Source organism: Brassica napus, chromosome C6, assembly GCF_020379485.1.
Source record: "Brassica napus cultivar Da-Ae chromosome C6, Da-Ae, whole genome shotgun sequence".
In the NCBI taxonomy this organism is placed as follows: Eukaryota; Viridiplantae; Streptophyta; class Magnoliopsida; order Brassicales; family Brassicaceae; genus Brassica; species Brassica napus.
In genome coordinates, this window is record NC_063449.1 from 39,263,041 (window position 1) to 39,283,631 (window position 20,591).

At 36.2% G+C, this 20,591-nt stretch overlaps 1 protein-coding gene and 1 long non-coding RNA gene across 2 annotated transcripts; one reads left to right on the forward strand and one right to left on the reverse strand.

The window, feature by feature from the left end:
• Window positions 1-566: 566 nt before the first annotated feature.
• Window positions 567-2,754, reverse strand: LOC111207107. Its single transcript, XR_002659344.2, has 2 exons — window positions 791-2,754; window positions 567-673 (listed from the first exon to the last, which is right to left on the reverse strand). It is a non-coding gene; the product is annotated as an uncharacterized LOC111207107 (long non-coding RNA).
• A 1,165-nt stretch (window positions 2,755-3,919) lies between these two features.
• Window positions 3,920-7,666, forward strand: LOC106442760. Its single transcript, XM_048759912.1, has 8 exons — window positions 3,920-3,948; window positions 4,047-5,670; window positions 5,762-5,920; window positions 6,114-6,388; window positions 6,466-6,753; window positions 6,831-6,936; window positions 7,013-7,454; window positions 7,650-7,666. The coding sequence occupies exons 1-8, from the start codon at window positions 3,920-3,922 to the stop codon at window positions 7,664-7,666; spliced, it is 2,940 nt and encodes a 979-aa protein (XP_048615869.1).
• Window positions 7,667-20,591: the final 12,925 nt, after the last annotated feature.

Below are 20,591 nucleotides of genomic sequence, written 5' to 3' on the forward strand. Positions count from 1 at the left end.
GACTCAATAAATAGAATTCCCACTATGGGAGTTTAGCTCTAACATGAACAAACAAAATGCCTAAAACATCACACAAAACAAACAATGCGATGATAACACATAGCTAGTCCATACACCCCACATTCTCCTCATAAGGATATACAATATCAACTGTGGTGGTAGTACGAAAGTCTGTCTCTATACCCCTGCAGTGTCTGCTCTGCGTCGATATGCAAACGTCTTTGCACCCCGCAATCTTTGCTCTGCGTCACTATGCATCGATATAAACAATCTCTCAAACATCTGCGTCGCTAACTCAGACGTCTCTTGCCCCCGTAATCTCCACATAGTTCTTATATTTATAACTATATATATATACATATATATCTATATAACATCACTTAACGTCACATAATCCAATCAACTGTTGAATCCTCTAAATCCCTAATTCCGGTTTACAATGAAATAATTAACTACCAAACAAGACTCAAAAAGACTCAATTCAAACAAACAGATTATGATTCAAAATCTAAACTACAATAGAAAGAATTCTACACTGGTACGGGATTTACAGAATAGACCTTCACCTTTGCTATGATCGGGAACCGGAAACGGATTAGAGAATAAAACACCTGGTCTCGGCTTCTCACCATCATCTTGTGAGGAGCATAAAAAAATGTGCATACATATAGACCTGCAGATCAGTTGGTGACAACTTGTCTTGTGAGAAGGTTGTTAAAGGGTGAGGTCTTGGATTCGAGTAACGCCAAACGCACCAATAAGCTACATGGAAAAGTCAATGAAAACTCACATGTGAAAGGTTAGGGTCGGTGTCCTGCAGAGCCAGCCTGAGACCCACGGGACGGGTAGTTCCTACGGGGCGGGTAGTTCCCACGGGGCAGGTGTTGATATGTTTATATGAAAATTATGTGTTTATATATGTGCTTGTATATAGAATGACACAAACACAACTTGTATCATTATAAAGTCTCTCTTCCTCATCGTGAGCTCTTCTCTCCGCTGCTGGGAGATTAACTTGCATTCTCCAGAGTCTCTCTTCCTCATCGTGAGCTCTTCTCACCGTTGTCAAGGATCTACAGTCACCTCCCTCCATCACTTGTGGATTGTTTGGTTTAGGTGTACCTTGACCTTCCGATGGCCGGGGGCCGGGAAGCCAACCGCCTTTGCCTCCGGCTATCGTCCATTCAAGTATCTTTCGGGATCTTTCCAACTTCCTTCGATCCTTTGAATATTTGCCTCTGCAGGTTTAATCCTTTCTACTACAACTACATTAGAACTAATCTTGTATTTAAGAGCCTTTTTATCTTCTTCTTTTCTTCGGAGATTCTTAAGTAGAATTTTGCTTTTTAATAGCTTTAGATCTAAAACTTCTTATATCTCTTTGCTATTTCTTTGGAAATAAATTCACATACTTGACAAACAAAATTCATTGTAAAGTCACAAGTCACAACACGTTCTTTAGCAACTAAAAAGTCATAACACGTAAATACACATATTTTATGTATATATATATATATTAAGTTCTCTTTTATTCTTTTTTTTGGATAAGATATCTTGTAATATTTAAATGAGTTCATGGTAATATACTACGACTAACCTAACTAGATGTATACAAAACATAAAAACAGATCATGATTTTTGACAAAATTGAAAAATTGTGAAGCTTTTCGGATCAACCTACAAAAAAAAAATGAAAAAGGATATTCGTCATTCTTATATATTTAAATCATTTCCAGTCCTTGTTTCTGTTTTCTCTGAATGCTCCAAAAACAATTTCCTATTGAAGAAAACTTTTTAATGGATCATGCGGCAAAGATGGAATGAGGTACCAATGAAAAGAATGTTATATGATTATATAATATAGAGTTACTACTCTTATCAGTGCCATGGTTTATATTATAATATAAGGTTAAAACATCTATGAAAACCAATTATCAAAAAAGAAAAGAACGTTAAAACATCTATTTTGGTGAAGTGTCATTCGCTCAGTTAACATATATCAAAATCAGTTACAAAAAAAAAAAACATATATCAAAATCAAAACTTAGAAGAACTGACGGATGTTAGGGATAAACTAATATTAATTTTGGTAGGGACTACAGGCTTTTAACCCATAACCTTTATATAATTTAAAACATTTATTTTGCACATGTAAACTTATTTCTAATTCTCTGTAACCAATATTGTCTTTTCCTTCACGTTCAGTAACCTTGTTCTCGTTTAATAAAAAACAATCTAATACTATTCACATTCGATTTTAAAAAAATCTAATACCATGCAACAAATAATTTTCTATGGTTTTATAGCGTAACCATAGAAAAATATTCGTGTTCATGCTGGCGAACACATCGGAACAATTGTTAACGAGTATTCTCTATCTCTAATGCATATATGGATCTATGCTGATAATTTCTATGCATTCTTTCTTGAATCTTGAACCTCGAACTAAGCCACCACGTCGCTGGAATGGCCCTAACTTTAAATTAAGATTGTTTCTATAGTGATAAGTCGATCCAAACTCGGACTAAATTTTATGTATTTTTTCATGAATCTTAATTTGATTAATTGCATAATTTTCCTTAAGCCTTAATCGTTTTGCGACTCTTTTACACATAAAGCATAAAATTTGTGGGTTTCTATGTTTACGAGTAAAATAGTTACAAAACGATTAGTGCAGATAAAATATTAATGATTGCGTCATTATATAAGAATATTAATCTCATAAATATGGTCTGTTACTGTACACAATTTTGATGTGTTTAATCTACATATATAAAGTAGAAAAAAAAGTTCTTCTCATTAAACTACTTTATCACATAACTCTCTAATTTGTAGACACATAAGCACAACCTATATATGAAATTTTAGTTGAAAAAACCTATATATGAAATTTTTTAAGAAAATGTAAGGTTAATGAATTAATGAACTAAATAAATATAAAAATCATTTATCAGTTTAACAATTTAAATGTATACAGTTACACTGAAAATAATTTAAAATGTCATCTGTCATTTTTAATATCATAAAACATTTCCAACATATTTTACTAACAAATCATACTATTACACTACAAGAAAAATGAGTTTTAATAGCAGACCGGAATAGGGTTTTTTTCAATTGTGTTATGCTTGATATACGCGGGTTTTAAAGATAGCGTTTGTATATTTCGAAACGCTATGTTAGAGTTGTGAACTGAAAAAAAAAATTAAGTGTATGTTAAAGAAGAAATAGGAGTATAATAATAGCAATAAATGATTAAAAGTGTTATGGTTGAGTTTCGCGGTTATACCCGGGACACTTGGTAAAATTTTGGCTCCTAAACAAGATTAGTGTCGAAAAAAAAACCCAAATTATTAGGGTTACGATCTTTCCTCTCTCTCGTATCTCCTTGCCTCTTTTGTGCTGGAAAGAATCAATCTCAATCTCTATCACTTCTAATTTCATTTTTAATTCCTAAGCTCTTACCTTTTCTCATCTCGAATCCACTTTCTCGTAATGTCGAATCCATTTTCAATTCCTCTTCTCTTGTCGTAATCCATTCCCAATCCGTCGAAGGTGAGTTCGCTTTTACTAACCCATCAGATTATATTTCGATTTTCTTTTTCTTATATATGTTCTAGTGTTATTGCATTGTCAATTGATGCGTTTCTGTATACTATTTTGCATGAAGGATTTCGTTTGTAGATCTTCGGATTAAGGTCCATTTTCTTCTTTTCATCTCTCTTTTACTTAGTTTTTTTCTTTCTATTTTAACACAATTCTCTTATTTTGTAGCTGACTCGAAGCAAAATTGAAGAGATTTTATCGAAAGGTAAAAACAAGTGACACTATCATCTTTTATTTACAAAACTCGTTCTGTTTTGGTTTTCTGGGTTGATAAAGTGAGCGTCTTGTATGTACAATTGCTCGGAGCGGTAACATGGATAAATCGTGGGTCTGGTTACCAAGGTATTAACTTCACTTCACTATCTTTTAGAAATTGTTTTGTGTTGATCTCATTTATTTGGAAGACTGAATGTTGTATTCTCATTTGTTCTACATGACAGGAATAGCCTTGAGTATGAGAAAGGAGCTAGTGAATTTGTGTCTTCTTCATCAAGACGTTTAGGAGATCCAGCTGAAATGTTCTGCCCTTGTGTTGATTGTCGCAATGTCTGCCATCAAGCTTGTGAGACAGTTTTGGAGCACCTGGTGATTAGAGGAATGGATCAGAAGTACAAGAGTTGTGTGTTTTGGACAAAACACGGGGAGACAAGACCAGATAAGTCAGCTGATGTGTACTCATCTGAAAATGAGGCTTACGAGTTGTTCAGAACGACTTTCTTGGCAAGTGAAGGCAATGAGACTGCTGAACAAGAGAATGCAGGAGCGTTTGAGGGGCCTGACAGTCCAGAAGAGGCTGAGTTCAGAAAGAAGTTAGAGGATGCAGAAACTCCGTTGTACCCGGAGTGTGAGAAATTTTCAAAAGTTGCTGCAATCATGGGACTTTACAGGATAAAGGTGAAGAGTGGGATGTCTGAGAACTATTTTGATCAGCTACTATCCTTGGTTCATGACATGCTTCCCGTTGAAAATGTGCTACCTAAGTCTACTGATGAGATGAAGAAGTTTCTGAAACAGTTTGGTTTTGGCTACGACGTCATCCACGCCTACAAGAATGACTGTATTTTATATAGAAAACAGTATGAAGATGCGGTCAGCTGTCCAAGATGTAGTGAATCAAGATGGGAGAAGGATAAGCAATCTGGTGAGGAGAAGAAAGGGGTTCCTGCTAAGGTGCTTAGGTATTTCCCGATCAAAGACAGGTTCAGGAGAATGTTTAGATCAAAGCGGTTGGCTGAGGAGTTGTGTTGGCACTCCACTAATGCTTCTGAAGATGGAACTATGCGACATCCAGTGGATTCGTTGACTTGGGTGCAGATAAACAACAAATGGCCGGAGTTCGCAGCTGAGGCAAGAAACCTAAGACTAGGTATTTCAACCGATGGCATGAATCCATTCTCCATCCAGAACACCAACCACAGCACATGGCCTGTTCTCTTGGTCAACTACAATATGTCTCCAACGCAGTGTATGAGGTCCGAGAACATTATGTTGACAATGCTAATTCCTGGCCCAACCGCACCTAGCAACAATATTGATGTATATCTACAACCATTGATGGAAGACTTGCAGGAACTGTGGACAGAAGGTATACAAGTTTATGACGCCTTTAAGAAGGAGAGTTTCACTCTTAAAGCCATGTTGCTGTGGAGTATCACAGATTACCCTGGTTTAGGAACTTTAGCTGGTTGTAAAGTGAAGGGCAAGCAAGCGTGTAATGTCTGTGGGAAGGATACACCACATAGGTGGCTAAAGTTCAGTCGTAAACATGTATACATGAAGAACAGGAGGCGGCTCATTCCTAGTCATCCATACAGACGAAAGAAAGGATGGTTTGACAATACGGTTGAGGTTGGTTCTGCAAAGAGGATTCAGAGCGGTTCAGAAATATTAGACAGTATAAGGGACTTTAAAAACGATTTTGGAAAACTCTTACCTAAGAAGAGTAAGAGAAAGAGGAGTGAAGGAGATGAGGATGATGTTGTTTCAGCTGAGGAGTACGAAGAAGATCATGATATGTGGCGGTGGAAGAAAAAATCTATTTTCTTTGACTTACCTTATTGGAAGGTATTTTATTTGATTTACCTTCTTTAACCTACCTTATTAGTCTGAAATTGTTAATATTATTTATGCTAAATACTTGTAAAATTTCTTGTAGGATATGCATGTGAGGCATAACATCGACGTGATGCACGTGGAGAAGAATGTGAGCGATGCCCTGTTGTCTATTCTGATGAATAGTTGCAAATCAAAGGATGGCCTGAAAGCGAGAAAGGATTTAGAAGATATGGGTATTCGAAGCAGCTTACATACACAAGTAAGGGGGAAGAGAACTTATCTGCCTCCAGCTGCGTATTGGCTCTCTAAAGAAGAAAAAAAAAAAATTCTGCAGAAGATTATCCAACTTCAGAGGCCCTGATGGATATTGTGCAAATATATCCAATTGTGTCTCACTGAATCCTCCTTCTATTGGCGGCATGAAGTCACATGACCATCATGTTCTTATGCAGAATCTGTTTCCGGTTGCGTTGAGAGGTTTACTCCCAAAAGGACCTCGGATTGCAGTGAGTCGTATGTGCAATTACTTCAACAGAATCTGTCAACGCGTTCTTGATCCTGAGAAGCTACTTGCTCTAGAAACAGAGATTGTGGAGACAATGTGCCAGTTAGAGAGATTCTTTCCACCTTCATTGTTTGATATCATGTTCCACCTTCCACTGCATCTGGCGAGAGAAGCACGATTGGGTGGCCCTGTACACTTCAGGTGGATGTATCCATTTGAGAGGTAAGTATATTGTTTTCATTAGAAGCTTAATTATTGTATGAAGCGAATTTCAATATTTTAACCATCTTGATTTGCAGGTATATGAAGACACTGAAAGCTTTTGTGAAGAATTTTGCAAGACCTAAAGCTTGTATGGCAGAGGGTTATCTAGCTGGTGAATGTCTTGCATTTTGTATGGAGTTCTTACAGAAATCGGTACCAGTTGAGGAACCAATGACAAGAAATGAAGATTTAGAGGCACATGATAATGTACTTGAAGGGCGCCCTTTGCAAAAAGCTACAGAAGTGAAACTTACTGATAAGGAGAGAGATGTAGCTCATCGTTATGTCCTCATGAATACTGCAATGATGGATCCTTATGTTCAGTAAGTGTGGATATAGATATTTTATGTTTTACTATCAGTGTAGATAACTGTAGATGAAGATATTTTTGCCTTTACAGGATGCATTTAGAGGAACTTCAAGCAAAAGATGGAAGATGTGCAAGAAATGGTACCATATTATGGAAAACTCATACAGAAAGGTTTTCGACATGGATAAAAGATAAGGTATGTGATCTGGTCATGGTAATGATATTGATATGTGATCTGGTAATGATATTGATATGTGATCTGTTCATGCTAGATACCAAATAACTCAAAGGATCATTCTCAGCGGCTCAGATGGCTTGCGTTTGGACCAAGGAATGTCGCACACACCTACAAGGGATATATAGTTAATGGACATCGATACCAGACAGACGATGTCAAAAGGAAGACTCAGAACTGTGGGGTTTCAAATGAAGCATTCTCCATGTGCAGAGCTAGTGCGAAAGATTCTAATCAAATGGCGGACATGGTAGCATACTATGGAGTCATAAAGGAGATCATATTGCTTGATTACCACATGTTTCAGGTGCCTCTGTTTAAGTGTAGTTGGGCACATAAAGGGAAAGGTGTTAAAGAGGAAGACGGTTTTACACTTGTGAATCTCCACACGAACCAGTCAGCATTTGTTAATGATCCATACATTCTGCCTTCTCAAGCTAAACAATTTTTTACTCAAGAGAGGATGACAGCTCTCCTTGGTATGTTGTTATGAGAGCACCTCCGAGAGGATATCATGAGTTAGAGACTGAAGAGGAAATTTGCCCTGCAACGTTAACAGTCCAGCATGATGAAGATATCGGAGATCACGCTTCAGATGACGAGAGTTTTTGTGTTAGGAATGATTGTGAGGGTATTATTCTTTGAGATTAATAATAAGTTTGTTGTTGTAACAGGTAAACTGATACAATGAACGAGAATGCTGTTACTGAGAAGGCGCGTCGCAGTAAACGTCAAGCAGGCCTTGCTGTTAGTCCTGTGGTGTCTTTATCTACCAAGAAACAGAAGAAGAATTGCCCGAAGAAGAATGTGGAACAGGAGTCACAGCACGACGAACTCGAGCAACATACCGGTTCAGAAGAAGTGGAACAAGAACCAGAAACTGTAGAAGCCGAAGAAGAAAATGATGATGATGAAACACAACCACCCGAAGAACATGATCAGTACGAAACACAACCAGCTGAAGAAGAACATGACGAGGAAAATGTACAAGACGAAGAAGAAGAAGTCATTCCTAGCTCTGAGACACAAACACAGCAATCTGATAACCAAGTGAAGAAGACTAGAGGTCCAACTAAAATGCGAAAAGTGGCGAAACATATAGAGGACAAGGTAGATGTGGAGTTCAATTCTTTGGGAGAGCATGTTGGTCGTGGATCAGTGACACTGTCCTCATTCCTTGGTCCTCTTGTGAGAGAGCATGTGCATGTATTGCTAGATGACTGGAGACATCTGGAAGAGAAAACAAAAGACGGTCTGTGGGAGGAAATACAGGTAATTCTGTTACCTATGTATATACATACACACGAGTTCAGTATTAATATGAATATTATGTACATGGACGATTCAACTTGACAGAAGACTGGCAAAAGGATGTAGTCTTTAAGAAGATGGGTTGTTTGTGGAGGGCCTCTAAATCTAGACTCTCTTCCATAGTTAGAGCAGCAAAAAACAAGGCGCAACTACAGATAATTAAACCCAGCAACATACAATCGGTAACAGCTTGGAACAATTGGGTGAAAGGAAGATGTACTGCAGCTTTTCAGGTAACATTTTGTGTCTTGCGTATTTACATTTTGGTTATGTAAGTAACATTTATTACAAAATGGTATTTGGTTTATGTAGGAACAAAGTAATAAGTACAGGGAACTCAGAAAGGCTCAAATTCCACACACCACTAGTCGAAAAGGCATGAATCGGCTTGCAGAGGAGATGGTATGTTTTACAATTTGAAATAATAATTGGTGTGTTATTGGGTTTATGAGATCTGATGACTACTACTTTATTTAACTTGTAGAAAAAAAAAACAGTTCTGATCCTAAGCTAGTCACTAGAACTAAGGTTTGGGTCGCTGGTCATACACATTCTGATGGAACACCCGTTCGTCAAGAATTTGCAGATACAATAGTAAGATTACTTGTAACAATAATATTGTTGGCTATAGAATACAATTTACATAACTTTTGTAATTTTTAATTGCAGTAGAAGATAAAGAGAATTGACAGTGAAATGGAATCAAGTTCAGCAGATAATATCGGTGAAGATGCTGTCACTCAGGTTCTAGGAAAAGATAAGCCAGGAAGAATTAGGGGGTTGGGACGAGGGGTTACTGTAACCAAGTTGACATTCTTACATGCTAGAGATTCACATGTCAAGCAACTTGAAGCAGCTCAAGCAGAACTAATCAACAAGGTTCAAGATTTGCAAAATGTGGTTAAAGACTTGGCTGGTAAAAAGGTAACTTCGTTATTCTTCTTGTTTTATTATTCAAACTTCTGATATGTATAAGGTTGTAACAAAAATGATTGTGGTTGTTGGGTATAGGAAAAAAACGGATTTGATTCTAATTCTGAGAGAAGCGATGTGAGCAAGGGCGGAGGAATAAGGTGCCAAATACTGGATTGGGTTTCGAATGATGATTTGGTTGTTGCTGAAGGAGAATTCTACTCTAGTGAGCCCACATATAAGATTGGTCGCATTCCACTGGGTCCTAATGCGGCTGCTGTTATAGTGAAGTCTGTATCAGTCGTAACAGCGCCTATATGGAGACCTACTCCAACTTGTGTATCGCTTAGTCAGGCTGTTGGAGTCAAAATTGCATGGCCATCTGAGAAGCTCATCTTGGATGATGGCATTGACATTTCAAACAATGGCAACAACGACGAGTCGGAGGTAAATAAATTCCGTCCTCCAAATCTTGATAATCATTCATTAATGTACTCCTGAAATGTGTGAATATATTTTACATGATTCAGGATGTAGCTGCATCTTTAGGAAATGTTAAAATATTTGATTACTGGAAAATAGAAGAGGAGTTGATAGCTGAGGGTGTCTTGTTGACAACCGAACCTACTCACCTCGTCAACCAAATTCCACTGGGACCGAATGCAGCAGTTCTTAGAGTCGAAATGGTTTTTAAACCTAATGCCTATATCTGGAGACCTACACCTGAAATGACAAAGATGGGTGATGCAGTACATGGGACAATAGCGTGGCCTCTAGATAAGATAAGACTACCCGATCAAAATTCGCCTACTGATCAACATTCACCTACTGAATCAAACAAGATATCCAATCAGGTAAGTTTGTAAATTCTTAGAAGGTGATTAGATATTGAATTGTTAGGTTGCCGGTGTTGATATTGTGGTGAATGTGTTTGTCTTTTTTGGTTTTAGAGTGGTGGCAACAGCACTAGTAGTAGCAACAAAGGTGGCAAACAGAAGGTTGCTCTCTTGGACTGTCATAACTTAGGACAGAGAGTTGCTTTAGGTCGTGTGTTCTCAACTGATCCAGCAGAGAAAGTGCATTTCGTTCCTTTAGGTCCCAATGCTACGAAGGTTTGGGTAGAGGTTTCCGAGTTCGATGGGGCTCGAGTGTGGAGGCCAAACTCTGAAATCGAATTCATGGGTGATGCAGTAGGAAGCACCGTGGCTTGGCCAAATGATAACATTGTGTATCTCTAAGGATTACAATGTTGCTTTAGTGTGAACTTATAATGTAATCTCTAAGGATGTGTGAACAACTATTTAATCTGTTTAAGTTGAATCTATGAAATTTATGTTTATTTATATAAGTTGATATTTTGTTTCAAAATCCCAGAAAACGAATTTGTGTAAATTTAAAAATATAAAAATATAAAAATTAAAAATTAAAATATATAAATATATTAACATTATATATACAACACAAATGAAACTGCTATAGTAGTACATATATACATTGCACTTTGGTAACTGCTATAGTAGAATTAACTAAAACAAACAGAAAACGCTATTTATAAAATTAGTAATAGCAGTAAAAAGACGCTATTAAATAATATTTAATTGCAGAAATAAAAGCGCTATCGTAGCGGAAGAAAAGATAGCACAACGAAATACCGCTATTTAATGTCCTCGACCTATTATGACGGGCGATGATACAACGCTTAACAAACCGCTTTCCTATCGTTAGATAGCGTTATTCGTCCGCTATAAAAACGCGTTTTTCTTGTAGTGTTATTTGAGAAGACGATTATGTGAAAACTTTATAATTTGATTGTCTCACTGTTTCACCACATTGCATTAATCATTAAGCCTTAGTTACTATGAAATGTAATTAGAAAAATCTTTGATTTAAAAATAGATAAATAAATAAAATATAACTATCTAACCCATTTTCGTAGACATCCCAATATATTAACCAAATACTATATAGTAGTCAAATCACTAGACTATTATTATATACAAGTCTAATCAATACTATTATAAAATTATTAACAAATAATATTATGTCAATATATGACTATATACACCTTTTTCAAAGTATAAACTTTATATTATAAATTTCAAATATGTTCTAAATTTTATATAAAATATATATATATATAGCATTCTTTTGGTTTTTAAGCTAATTCACTCATAATTTTTTTAAGTTTTCGTCAGAAAAAGAAGAGAAAAATGACAAAAATACATTTCATTAAAAAGAAAAAGGCCCTTATACCATAAATACATAAATATAACTAATTAAAAAATAAATAAATATTTTTTTACAGTTTCAAATTATATGTTTTCGAATTTTTATACATTTTTAAAAAAATTATGCAATACTTTTTTTCAAATTTTTTTTGGAAATTCGAAAATTTCGGGAAAATATTTTTAGAATTTTTATTTTTCTATATTTAATATTTATTTTTATTTTTAAAAAAATTTAAACTTCACTTACAAAACCTTAACCCTTAATTCTATACCATAACTTCTAGATTAGTTAACTCTAGCGGTATAAATATTTATTTACCTCTTTAATAGAATATTTTTAGTCGTTTTGGTCTCTAGAGGCTATATTGTGATTAAAGATTTTTTTATGGTTATCCTATGATATTTTTCAATAATTAATATGAATTGAATATGTTTACATATTTCTATACAAGTGTATATAATAAATTGAATCAAACAAGAAATATGCAGTCAAAGCAAAACTGTATTATAAGATGTTGGGTACGAAAGCATCGGTATCTATTTATGCAACATAATTTTATTTAATGGAAGCATTGAGTTTCACTATGCAGTGTACAAATAAAAGTCTTGGAATTGCTAGCTAAACACACAATTCGCTTATGAACAAGGAAAATAACATAATGAATAATCTGTTAGGGATAAGTCTTTACTTCCGGAAGCATCTTTAAATTCATTTTTTCTATTTTATTGTCTTCAGCAAATAGCATATATTTCTGCTTATGTAATATTGTTCTCAGGAAATTCTGTCTATTGACTTTGTTTTTCATTTGTTATACCATATTTGTATTCTGAAGATAAATAAAATTCTAGTTTCATCAAAAAATATATTACTCTCTCTATTTCATAACAAGCGTCATTTTTGTTTTGAGCAAACATAATAAGTGTCATTTGTTGTAAACTTAAGGATTTAGAATCCGTAAGTTCTTATTATTATTCATAACATAGGGTACCCTTATATATGAAAATTACAAAGAGATAAATGGAAAGATACAAATATGGAATGTATACAAATACAAGTAAAAGGAAACTAGGGTTTGCTGTCTCTCCTGACCGCCTCTCTCTCTCCTCTTGCTGTGGGCGCCTCTCTCTCTCTAGGTATTGGACCGGCTTATGAACCGGGCCGGTTATGGACATCCATCATACGGTTTATAACACTCTGCCTTGGATGTCATAACCATTCAAAGTTTGTAATACGCTTTGGATGTTGCCTCATTAAAACCTTATCAGAAAAACCAAGTGGGACAAAATCATGATGAAGGAAAAATAGTACAACACGTATTACTCCCCCTGATGTGTACCTCCGTATATCCTTCAAGTTGGCGCATCCCAACCTGATGGTTGAGCTTCATGGACGCCAATGACTAATGATCTCAATACCAAGGTAAAGTAGTGCTACCGCGTTGCAAAGACATAACTTGCCTGGGATCTATCATTGTGGATCCGAGAGATAACATGTATCAATCAAAACATATTAACCATTCTTTGGGTTTTGGTTAATATAATGTAATCTCAATTTCTTAGTTCTTTGTATGTAACATAGGATGTATTTTATCCTGTCCCAGTCCCTTATGTTCGGACATGACCTAAACCTAGACAATAGGTTTACATCAATACTCATGTCCGGATGTGTATGACATGACAAATACATTAAGGCAAGGCGCCAATAGTACTTAAGGTAAAGGACGTGTATGTCTTTATTTCCAGTGCCTCATGGTCGAACATGAGCTAAACATATATAAGAGATTCACGACAAGAACACATGTCCGGCCTAGTATGGCTTGCCTATTACATCAAGGCGCCAATGGCACTTGGATAAGGGACTTTACCGGACCAAGGCCATATTTCTTGTCCTTCTTGGGACCAAAGGATCCGTGTCCAAGTCAGGGGTGCTCACGACCATTTCCTTCTTGGGACTGACAATGGGTTTGTGTCCGGACCAAGGGACCTTATGGAACAACTCAATGGGCGAGCTTTGGTCCATGTTAAAACCATTTGAATACCTTTTTATAAGTCCTTTGATGCACAAGGATTCCATCTTTTAAGATGTTCAATTTGTAATCCTAAACAAAAATTTGCTTGTCCCAAATTTTCATTTCAATCTCTTTCTTTAGATAATCGTTTGAAAGTCTCTCCAGAGGTTCCTAGGATATTTTAGATCATTAACATATACTTGTATACTTTAGTTCTCGAGAACCTGTTGCATTTGACAACTCAATACCCTCAAGGACTTTTATATATATCTCATTATCCAGTGGACCATACAAGTAGGCGGTTTCTACATCCTTTAACCGCAAGTCTATTTTTCTTCTTTTATGGCCAGACTTGTTAGGAATCTAAATGTTTGTTGCATCCACCACAGGGGAGTATGTCTCCTCATAATTGTTTTCTGGTCTTTGTGGAATCCTTGTGCATATGGCCGTGCCTTATATCTTGTTATCTCGCCATGTATCATTTCTTTCACAAAGACTCATTTTTGTCCAACTGGTTTCACATCTAGAGGTGTCCGAACTATGGGACCAAAACCTCTCTTTTCTTAATGAACTTAACTCCACGCCCCCTTTCCATTTGATCTAATCTGATTTGTTGAGTGCACTCTTGTATTGACGTGTGTTCATGATCCTCATTCATTTCATAATCTCAAGTGCTACACTGCATGCAAATATATCATCAATGTCGACTTTCTTTCTCTTGTTCCATTTGTGCCCCGAGCATGAGATAACTTATTGAGGTTTCATTATAACCTTCAGTACCCTGAAGCTTGGCGTCCCAAGCCTCATTGTTAGGCACTTTAGGTACAACCATGTTTATGGTTTCCTCATCCACGGCCGTGGCTTTTAAGTTTATCCATCTTAGGATCGACCATGTCTAGGATTCCCTCGTCCACGGATTCATTAGCACCTTTCTTTAATATCCGAGGGATCTTATCTTTGGAACTTTATTGGTCTACCACGTTTCAAACGTGCCTTAGACTCAGTAGCAACTTGATTGTGTCCTTCTTGAACATCAATTCGAATTTGGTGCATTTACAGCTGGTATATATGACTTAGTCATTCTATTCGGGTCAGTAACGGAATCTGGCAATTGTTTAAGCTAGCTTTTGTATAATCTTTTGGACTTCTAAATATCATTTTTGAGTCCGAGGATCTTGTCAATATAAGGATGTGTGATTCCATGTAATTTCTTTTACTCTTTTACCAGCTTATTACTTTCTCCCCCCTAATCCGTGTACCTGGCCTCAAATTGATCACCCATATTTGGCTCAAGGTACTTAATAATCGTGGGAGAATCATATCCAACATATATCTCCATCCTCCTTTGAGGTCCCATCTTAGTTCTCTGTGGTGGAGTAATTTGTATATAGACGGCACATCCAAACGTCTTACAATGGGATATGTCTGGCTCTTGACCCGTTATCTAATCGATGGGGAATATCTATGCTCACTAAATGGCCTGATGCGTATTAACTTAGATGCATGTAAATTTTGTGTGGTCCAAGCTGTGACTGGGAGTTTTGACCTCATAAGTAATGGTCTAGCAATCAGTTGTATGCGTTTAATAAAAGATTTCGGCCAAGCCGTACTTGGTATGGACATGTATCACGGAATTGTCCACACTTACCCCCATGGACATACCATAATCATTTAAACGCTTGAGACATGTATTCACCAGTTTATTATTTACTTAGTCTCTTTGACTGGTGATGGCCTATCAATGAGTTTCCCTTGTGTACATGCTACACACGTGAGATTCTTTGGGATAACTCTTTCTTTCTTTCAATGTGTGCCCATTTGTATATCAATTTCACATCATGTTTGAACCAGGATGGCCAATCCGGTTATGCCATAAATTGAATATTTTTCGCGGCATTTAGCCTCTATCATCCCGATCTTGGCATAGTAAAGACCAGTAGAGAATGCATGTATAGTTTCGACCATTTTTCTATGGTCTTGGGCGAATTTTATATATCTAAAAGGAACTTTTTATTTCCTTTGCCCATTGTTTCAATATGGAAACCACTCTTATGTCTTTTAAACTCAATGGGCTTCTATGAGTGAATATAAATCACTAAATTTCTTTAGTCTGGTCGTAGCTTATCATGAGAATGGCTATACCCGCAACCATATTTCTTATAAACTTTTATATTTGAAAAAATCATTCATTCCTTTTATTAAGTTCGAAGCAAATAAAGCAATAAAACAAAGCAAGTATAAAAGCAAAACAAACACAAAAGTCGAAATCAACATTATTCTTTTAGGCAATCAGAAATTTCATATTCCGTAGGATCATCTCTTTCATGATCAAGATCATCTTTACCATCTTTATATACCAAGTGGGCTTCAGGATTCTTCCCTTCCAGTCTCTCTTGATAGAGGTCACAAAGATGTTTGGGAGTCCTATATACATATCTTAGCCCAATGGTTCCCCATTCCACATCTATGGCACACTGATTTGGTCAAGCTTTGTGGTTTAAAGGATATACCACGGTCTCTGCCTCGACCATGGTATCAAATTAGGTTGATACCCACGACCTTTGCCATAGTGGTTCCCACGGCCTTTGCCATAGTGGTTCCCACGGCCAAATGTATAATAGTGGCCATGGCCACGTCCTTTCTACCCTCCACAGCCATGGACGTGTGGTCTATCATCCTGGACGTGGTTAGATTCTTTGGATTCTTTCTTTTCCTTTACGGCCTTATTGGCTTCAGGTAATGGGGTTAGTCCAGGAGGTCTCAATTCATTGTTTCTCAGCAGTATTGGAGGCTTAGCTAGCAATAGACTCATCCACAGACTTGTAGTCCTGGATTCTGAGATTCCTCCATAGCTTTTGGTAATAACACCTTTCTTTGGTGATCATATCTCGATTTGAATTATGTACAAAGGTCTAGAGGATTCTCAATTGTCAAATACTGATCTTTGAGACTCTCAATAAGATGATGACGAATAATTAATATTGTCTTGTATCAATCTTTCTCATTTGCATTATTGTCTTCTATGATACATTCACCAAGTCTTTTTGACTTTAGGATAATCTTTCTATCCAATGCCCACTGTAAGTAATTATCTCCAGAGAGATTTAGGGCAGCAAAATCCAGGTTGATTTTCGACATCTCAAATCATATATCAGTCAATATTTAGGTATAATTTTTCATGCGGCCTTATTCTTAAAAACAATCAATTCGGATTTTAATCTTGAGGACAATGAAACTATCAATCTTAAAAGCATTTAATCAATCAGTCAATTTCTAGCAAGTCTCAGCAATACTATTTCTATGTGCTCATAATATTATGGTTTATTAAGACTAGCAAAAACTGATTCAATTAATCACTCAATCAGTTTCAAGGCTGATTTTAGCAATACTAGAATATAGAATTCTAGCATGAATTTCAATGAATCAGTTTCAAGGCTGATTAGTATTTAGCATAAACCGTGTGTAAATAATCTATCTAGTATCCAAATTTATTAAACCTCAAAAACATATAATCAGATCAATCAATTTAATATATCTCATAAGCATAATGAATTTAGGGTTTCAAGTTTCAGATATGAGGATTAAGGTTAGGGTTTCATGATTTCTAATCAGATCAATCAATAAAATCGAACCTAGCATACAATCTTAAACCTCAAGACATTAGATTTTATCATGAATCTATCAACCTATCGGATTATATAAGCAAAGCAAGCTAGCAACCTTCGGATTCAATCAATGCTTTAACAGGCTGGTCGGTTTAATCAATTTTAAATCAGATGAACAATTAACCAAGCAAGATGAGAAAATAAATCTATCAATCCTAACTGTGATCAAAGCATTAATAAAAACAAGCAGGTTGGATTTAATCAAGACTTAAACAGATCAGAATTATTAAACTAGCAGGATGAGAATAATAAATCTAGCATCTTAACTGTCAAACAATTTTAGCAACATAGCATCAGATTCAATCAGATTTAAAACCTCAATGATCAAAACCGAAAACAGTTTTGATTTCAAAAATATTCTATTAGGGTTTTAATATGTGATTTGATAATTATAGTATAATTAATTCTGATACTTATATTATTTAGGGTTTATAGATATAGGGTTAGGGTTTATCGGATTTTAACTTGTAAAATCCGATTTGGGGTTTTAATCATGTATAGGAACATGATTTAAGGTTTAGGGTATCGAACTTTAGAGCTTCGATTTACTCATTAGGGTTTGATCTATTACCCTATGGCTTTTATCATAAAGTTTAGGTTTTATGGTTTCATTCTTTATCAAACAATCCAAATTCGATTCATATGTTCTTAGATTTCGAATTACCTTTTAGCTTAGTTGATTGTTGAAACCGGACCACAAAAGAATGAACCTCGAGCTGGACTGGACGCGAGCTGGCCTGGACGCGAGCTGACTGCGAACGGATCGAGGCTGAGGTCGCGAGCGGCTGATCGGGGACGCGAGCTGTTTGCTGTCGGATTGCGAACGGCTTGATCGTCTGGTGCGAACGGGACGCATGCTGTCCGGGAACGCGAGATGTCCTGGATGGTAGCTGAGGCTGAGTTCGTCTAGGATCAGGAACGCCTTGGGCTGGAGCTGATCGGGGACGTGAGCTGGAACAAGAGACGCGATCGGATGATTAGGGTTCGTCGGGTCGCGGCTAGGTTTAGGGTTTTGCGATTTTGGTTTTGGCTCAGGGTGTTTAGAGTTTCGTGCTGATAACGTGTTGTAAACTTAAGGATTTAGAATCTGTAGGTTTTTATTATTATTCATAGCATAAGGTGCCCTTATATATGAGAATTACAAAAAGATAAATGGAAAGATACAAGTATGGAAAGTATAAAAATACAAGTAAAAGGAAACTAGGGTTTGCTGTCTCTCCTAGCCGCCTCTCTCTCTCTCTTCTTGCTGCGGCCGCCTCTCTCTCTCTAGATATTGGGCCGGCTTATGGACCGGGCCGGTTATGAATATCCATCATATGGTTTACTAGAGGCAGGACCCCGCGCTTGCGCGGGGTTGTATATGTAATTGGTGGTTAATTTATGATGGAGTAAAGTCTGTAAGTGAGGTTCGTGAACCACATAAGAAAGACATACCTTGGCATTGAATGTGAAAACCTCATACTCTGACTCCACGAGCATTGTACTGTCACTTCCCAAATCTGATGCCAAGTATTTTTTGATGAGAACCTATATATATAGTGACTAAACCTACATAGATAAAATTCATATGTATATATGCATTAGAAAAAGATACTACTTTGGTAATTAGAGACTGTTTTGTAGATATCATGTGTTTTGGGCAGTTAATCTTCTTTGGGGCTACCTCATGTATCCTAGATCAGACTCATAATTCTCTTGCTACTTTAACTACAAAGAGATACATGAAAGAATAGTAATTTATATACTTTACCACAAGGAAGAAAGTGAAGAACTGTAGCAACGATTTCTTAAGTTGTGAGATGTGACGAACATGAAAAGAGCATATGATTAAGTTACAATGAATAAAATTAACATTACTTTCCATGGCCTTCAAAATACTGCAGGAGAGTTACGGTTTGATGATTATGCATCAAATATATGTGGAAGGGTATTAACTTCAAATAAATAGAAATAGATTATCTCGTACCATCTCACCTTCAGCCATGTGTAGAAAATATAGGGTCTAAGGTTGCTCCTAATCATGATCGCTTTCCATATTAAGCTAACACCATTCCCAGATCAAAGCAGTAGCATGTACGCTGCTTTCAACATATTTCTGGTCAAAGCAAACACAAATCCAAATTATATGTTTGATCTTCTGGTTAATTAACTCTTTTAAACCCAATAGAGGAGAAGGTGATGCATCAGAGTTTAGAAATCTGAGATCTTGCGGAACAACTAAAATCAAGAAGTAATCCAACGTAATTGGAAGGAAAAGTAGTCAAATAATAATCTTGCACTGACCTGGCATGATTTAATACTGGAGTGGAGTAACGGAGCAGTGTTTAGCTGACTCGTACACAGCTGTAGAGAAGATCAAATAATAAGACAAAGGCAAAGACATATGGTTTGCCTAATAGTGCCAAAGTTAAAATTTTGTTGCTTAATTAATGAGGACTTTCAGTGCACATGGTTAGCATTTAGAACCAAACCTTGAAGAAAAAACCAAGTAAGAGGAGTTTCACGGATCAGAACAAAGCATTTCTCGTTGAATCATACTTGCATGAGGAAGATATAGAACCAGAGCGAAAGAAGTTGAACAAAGATGAATTTTATTGCTTCCAATTTATTAAAAAGTTCAGACCTATTGAAATCGTGGCATGAGTGGAAGTTATAGATGACACGATCATTTTGATTAACTATAGGAGAAAATTCAGGGATTTAGATTTCTGTTTCAAAAAATAAACCATACTCAGTTATTTTTTTTACATTATTATATTTTTACAAAACTTTGCCACATGTCAATTTTTAATTCGCCAGGCGATTTGCGCTTTAGTATATAAAAGATAACATCATTCTAGATTTTTTTTCTTGTTATACAAAAAGTGTTACTTTATAAACTGCATTGATTTTATAAAAAAATTTATTTATCTCAAATACTATTGGTTAGAAATACTATTAGTTAGAAAGATGTAATTAATAAGGTAAGAAACGGAAGTACTATTTATCCCTTACCAAAAAAAAACAGAAAATTATTTTAAGATTCACAGCGATACTCCATTAGATTCAGGTTAACTAGCCGAAAGTAAACCCTAAGATCTGGAAAATCAATCCGACCGTTCCTTCAAAATCAGCATGAACCAGACAAAAGGTAAACCTGTAAGAGACGCGAAAGTTGGCGGAGGAGAGAGCCTCGGCGGCGTCGGCGTCGGCGTGACCATGAATCTGCCGCAATAGAACGATCGTCGTCGTCCGGAAGCAAAACTATCGGTTGTGGCTATTGCCTTTTGCTGAGGAGTTGTCTCTGGTTCTTCCGGTGGTAGTCTGATTCCCGCCATGAGATTCAACGCAAAGAAAACGATATGGATTTTTGATTATATCATAGTCTAAAGAATGATACAAAATTATAAACCCAACTTATTTTTTCTTCAAAAAAACTTATTTTATTTATCATCATTAGGCTTTTACTGCAAAATTGACACAATTTTTTTAAATACATAATAATTAAATAT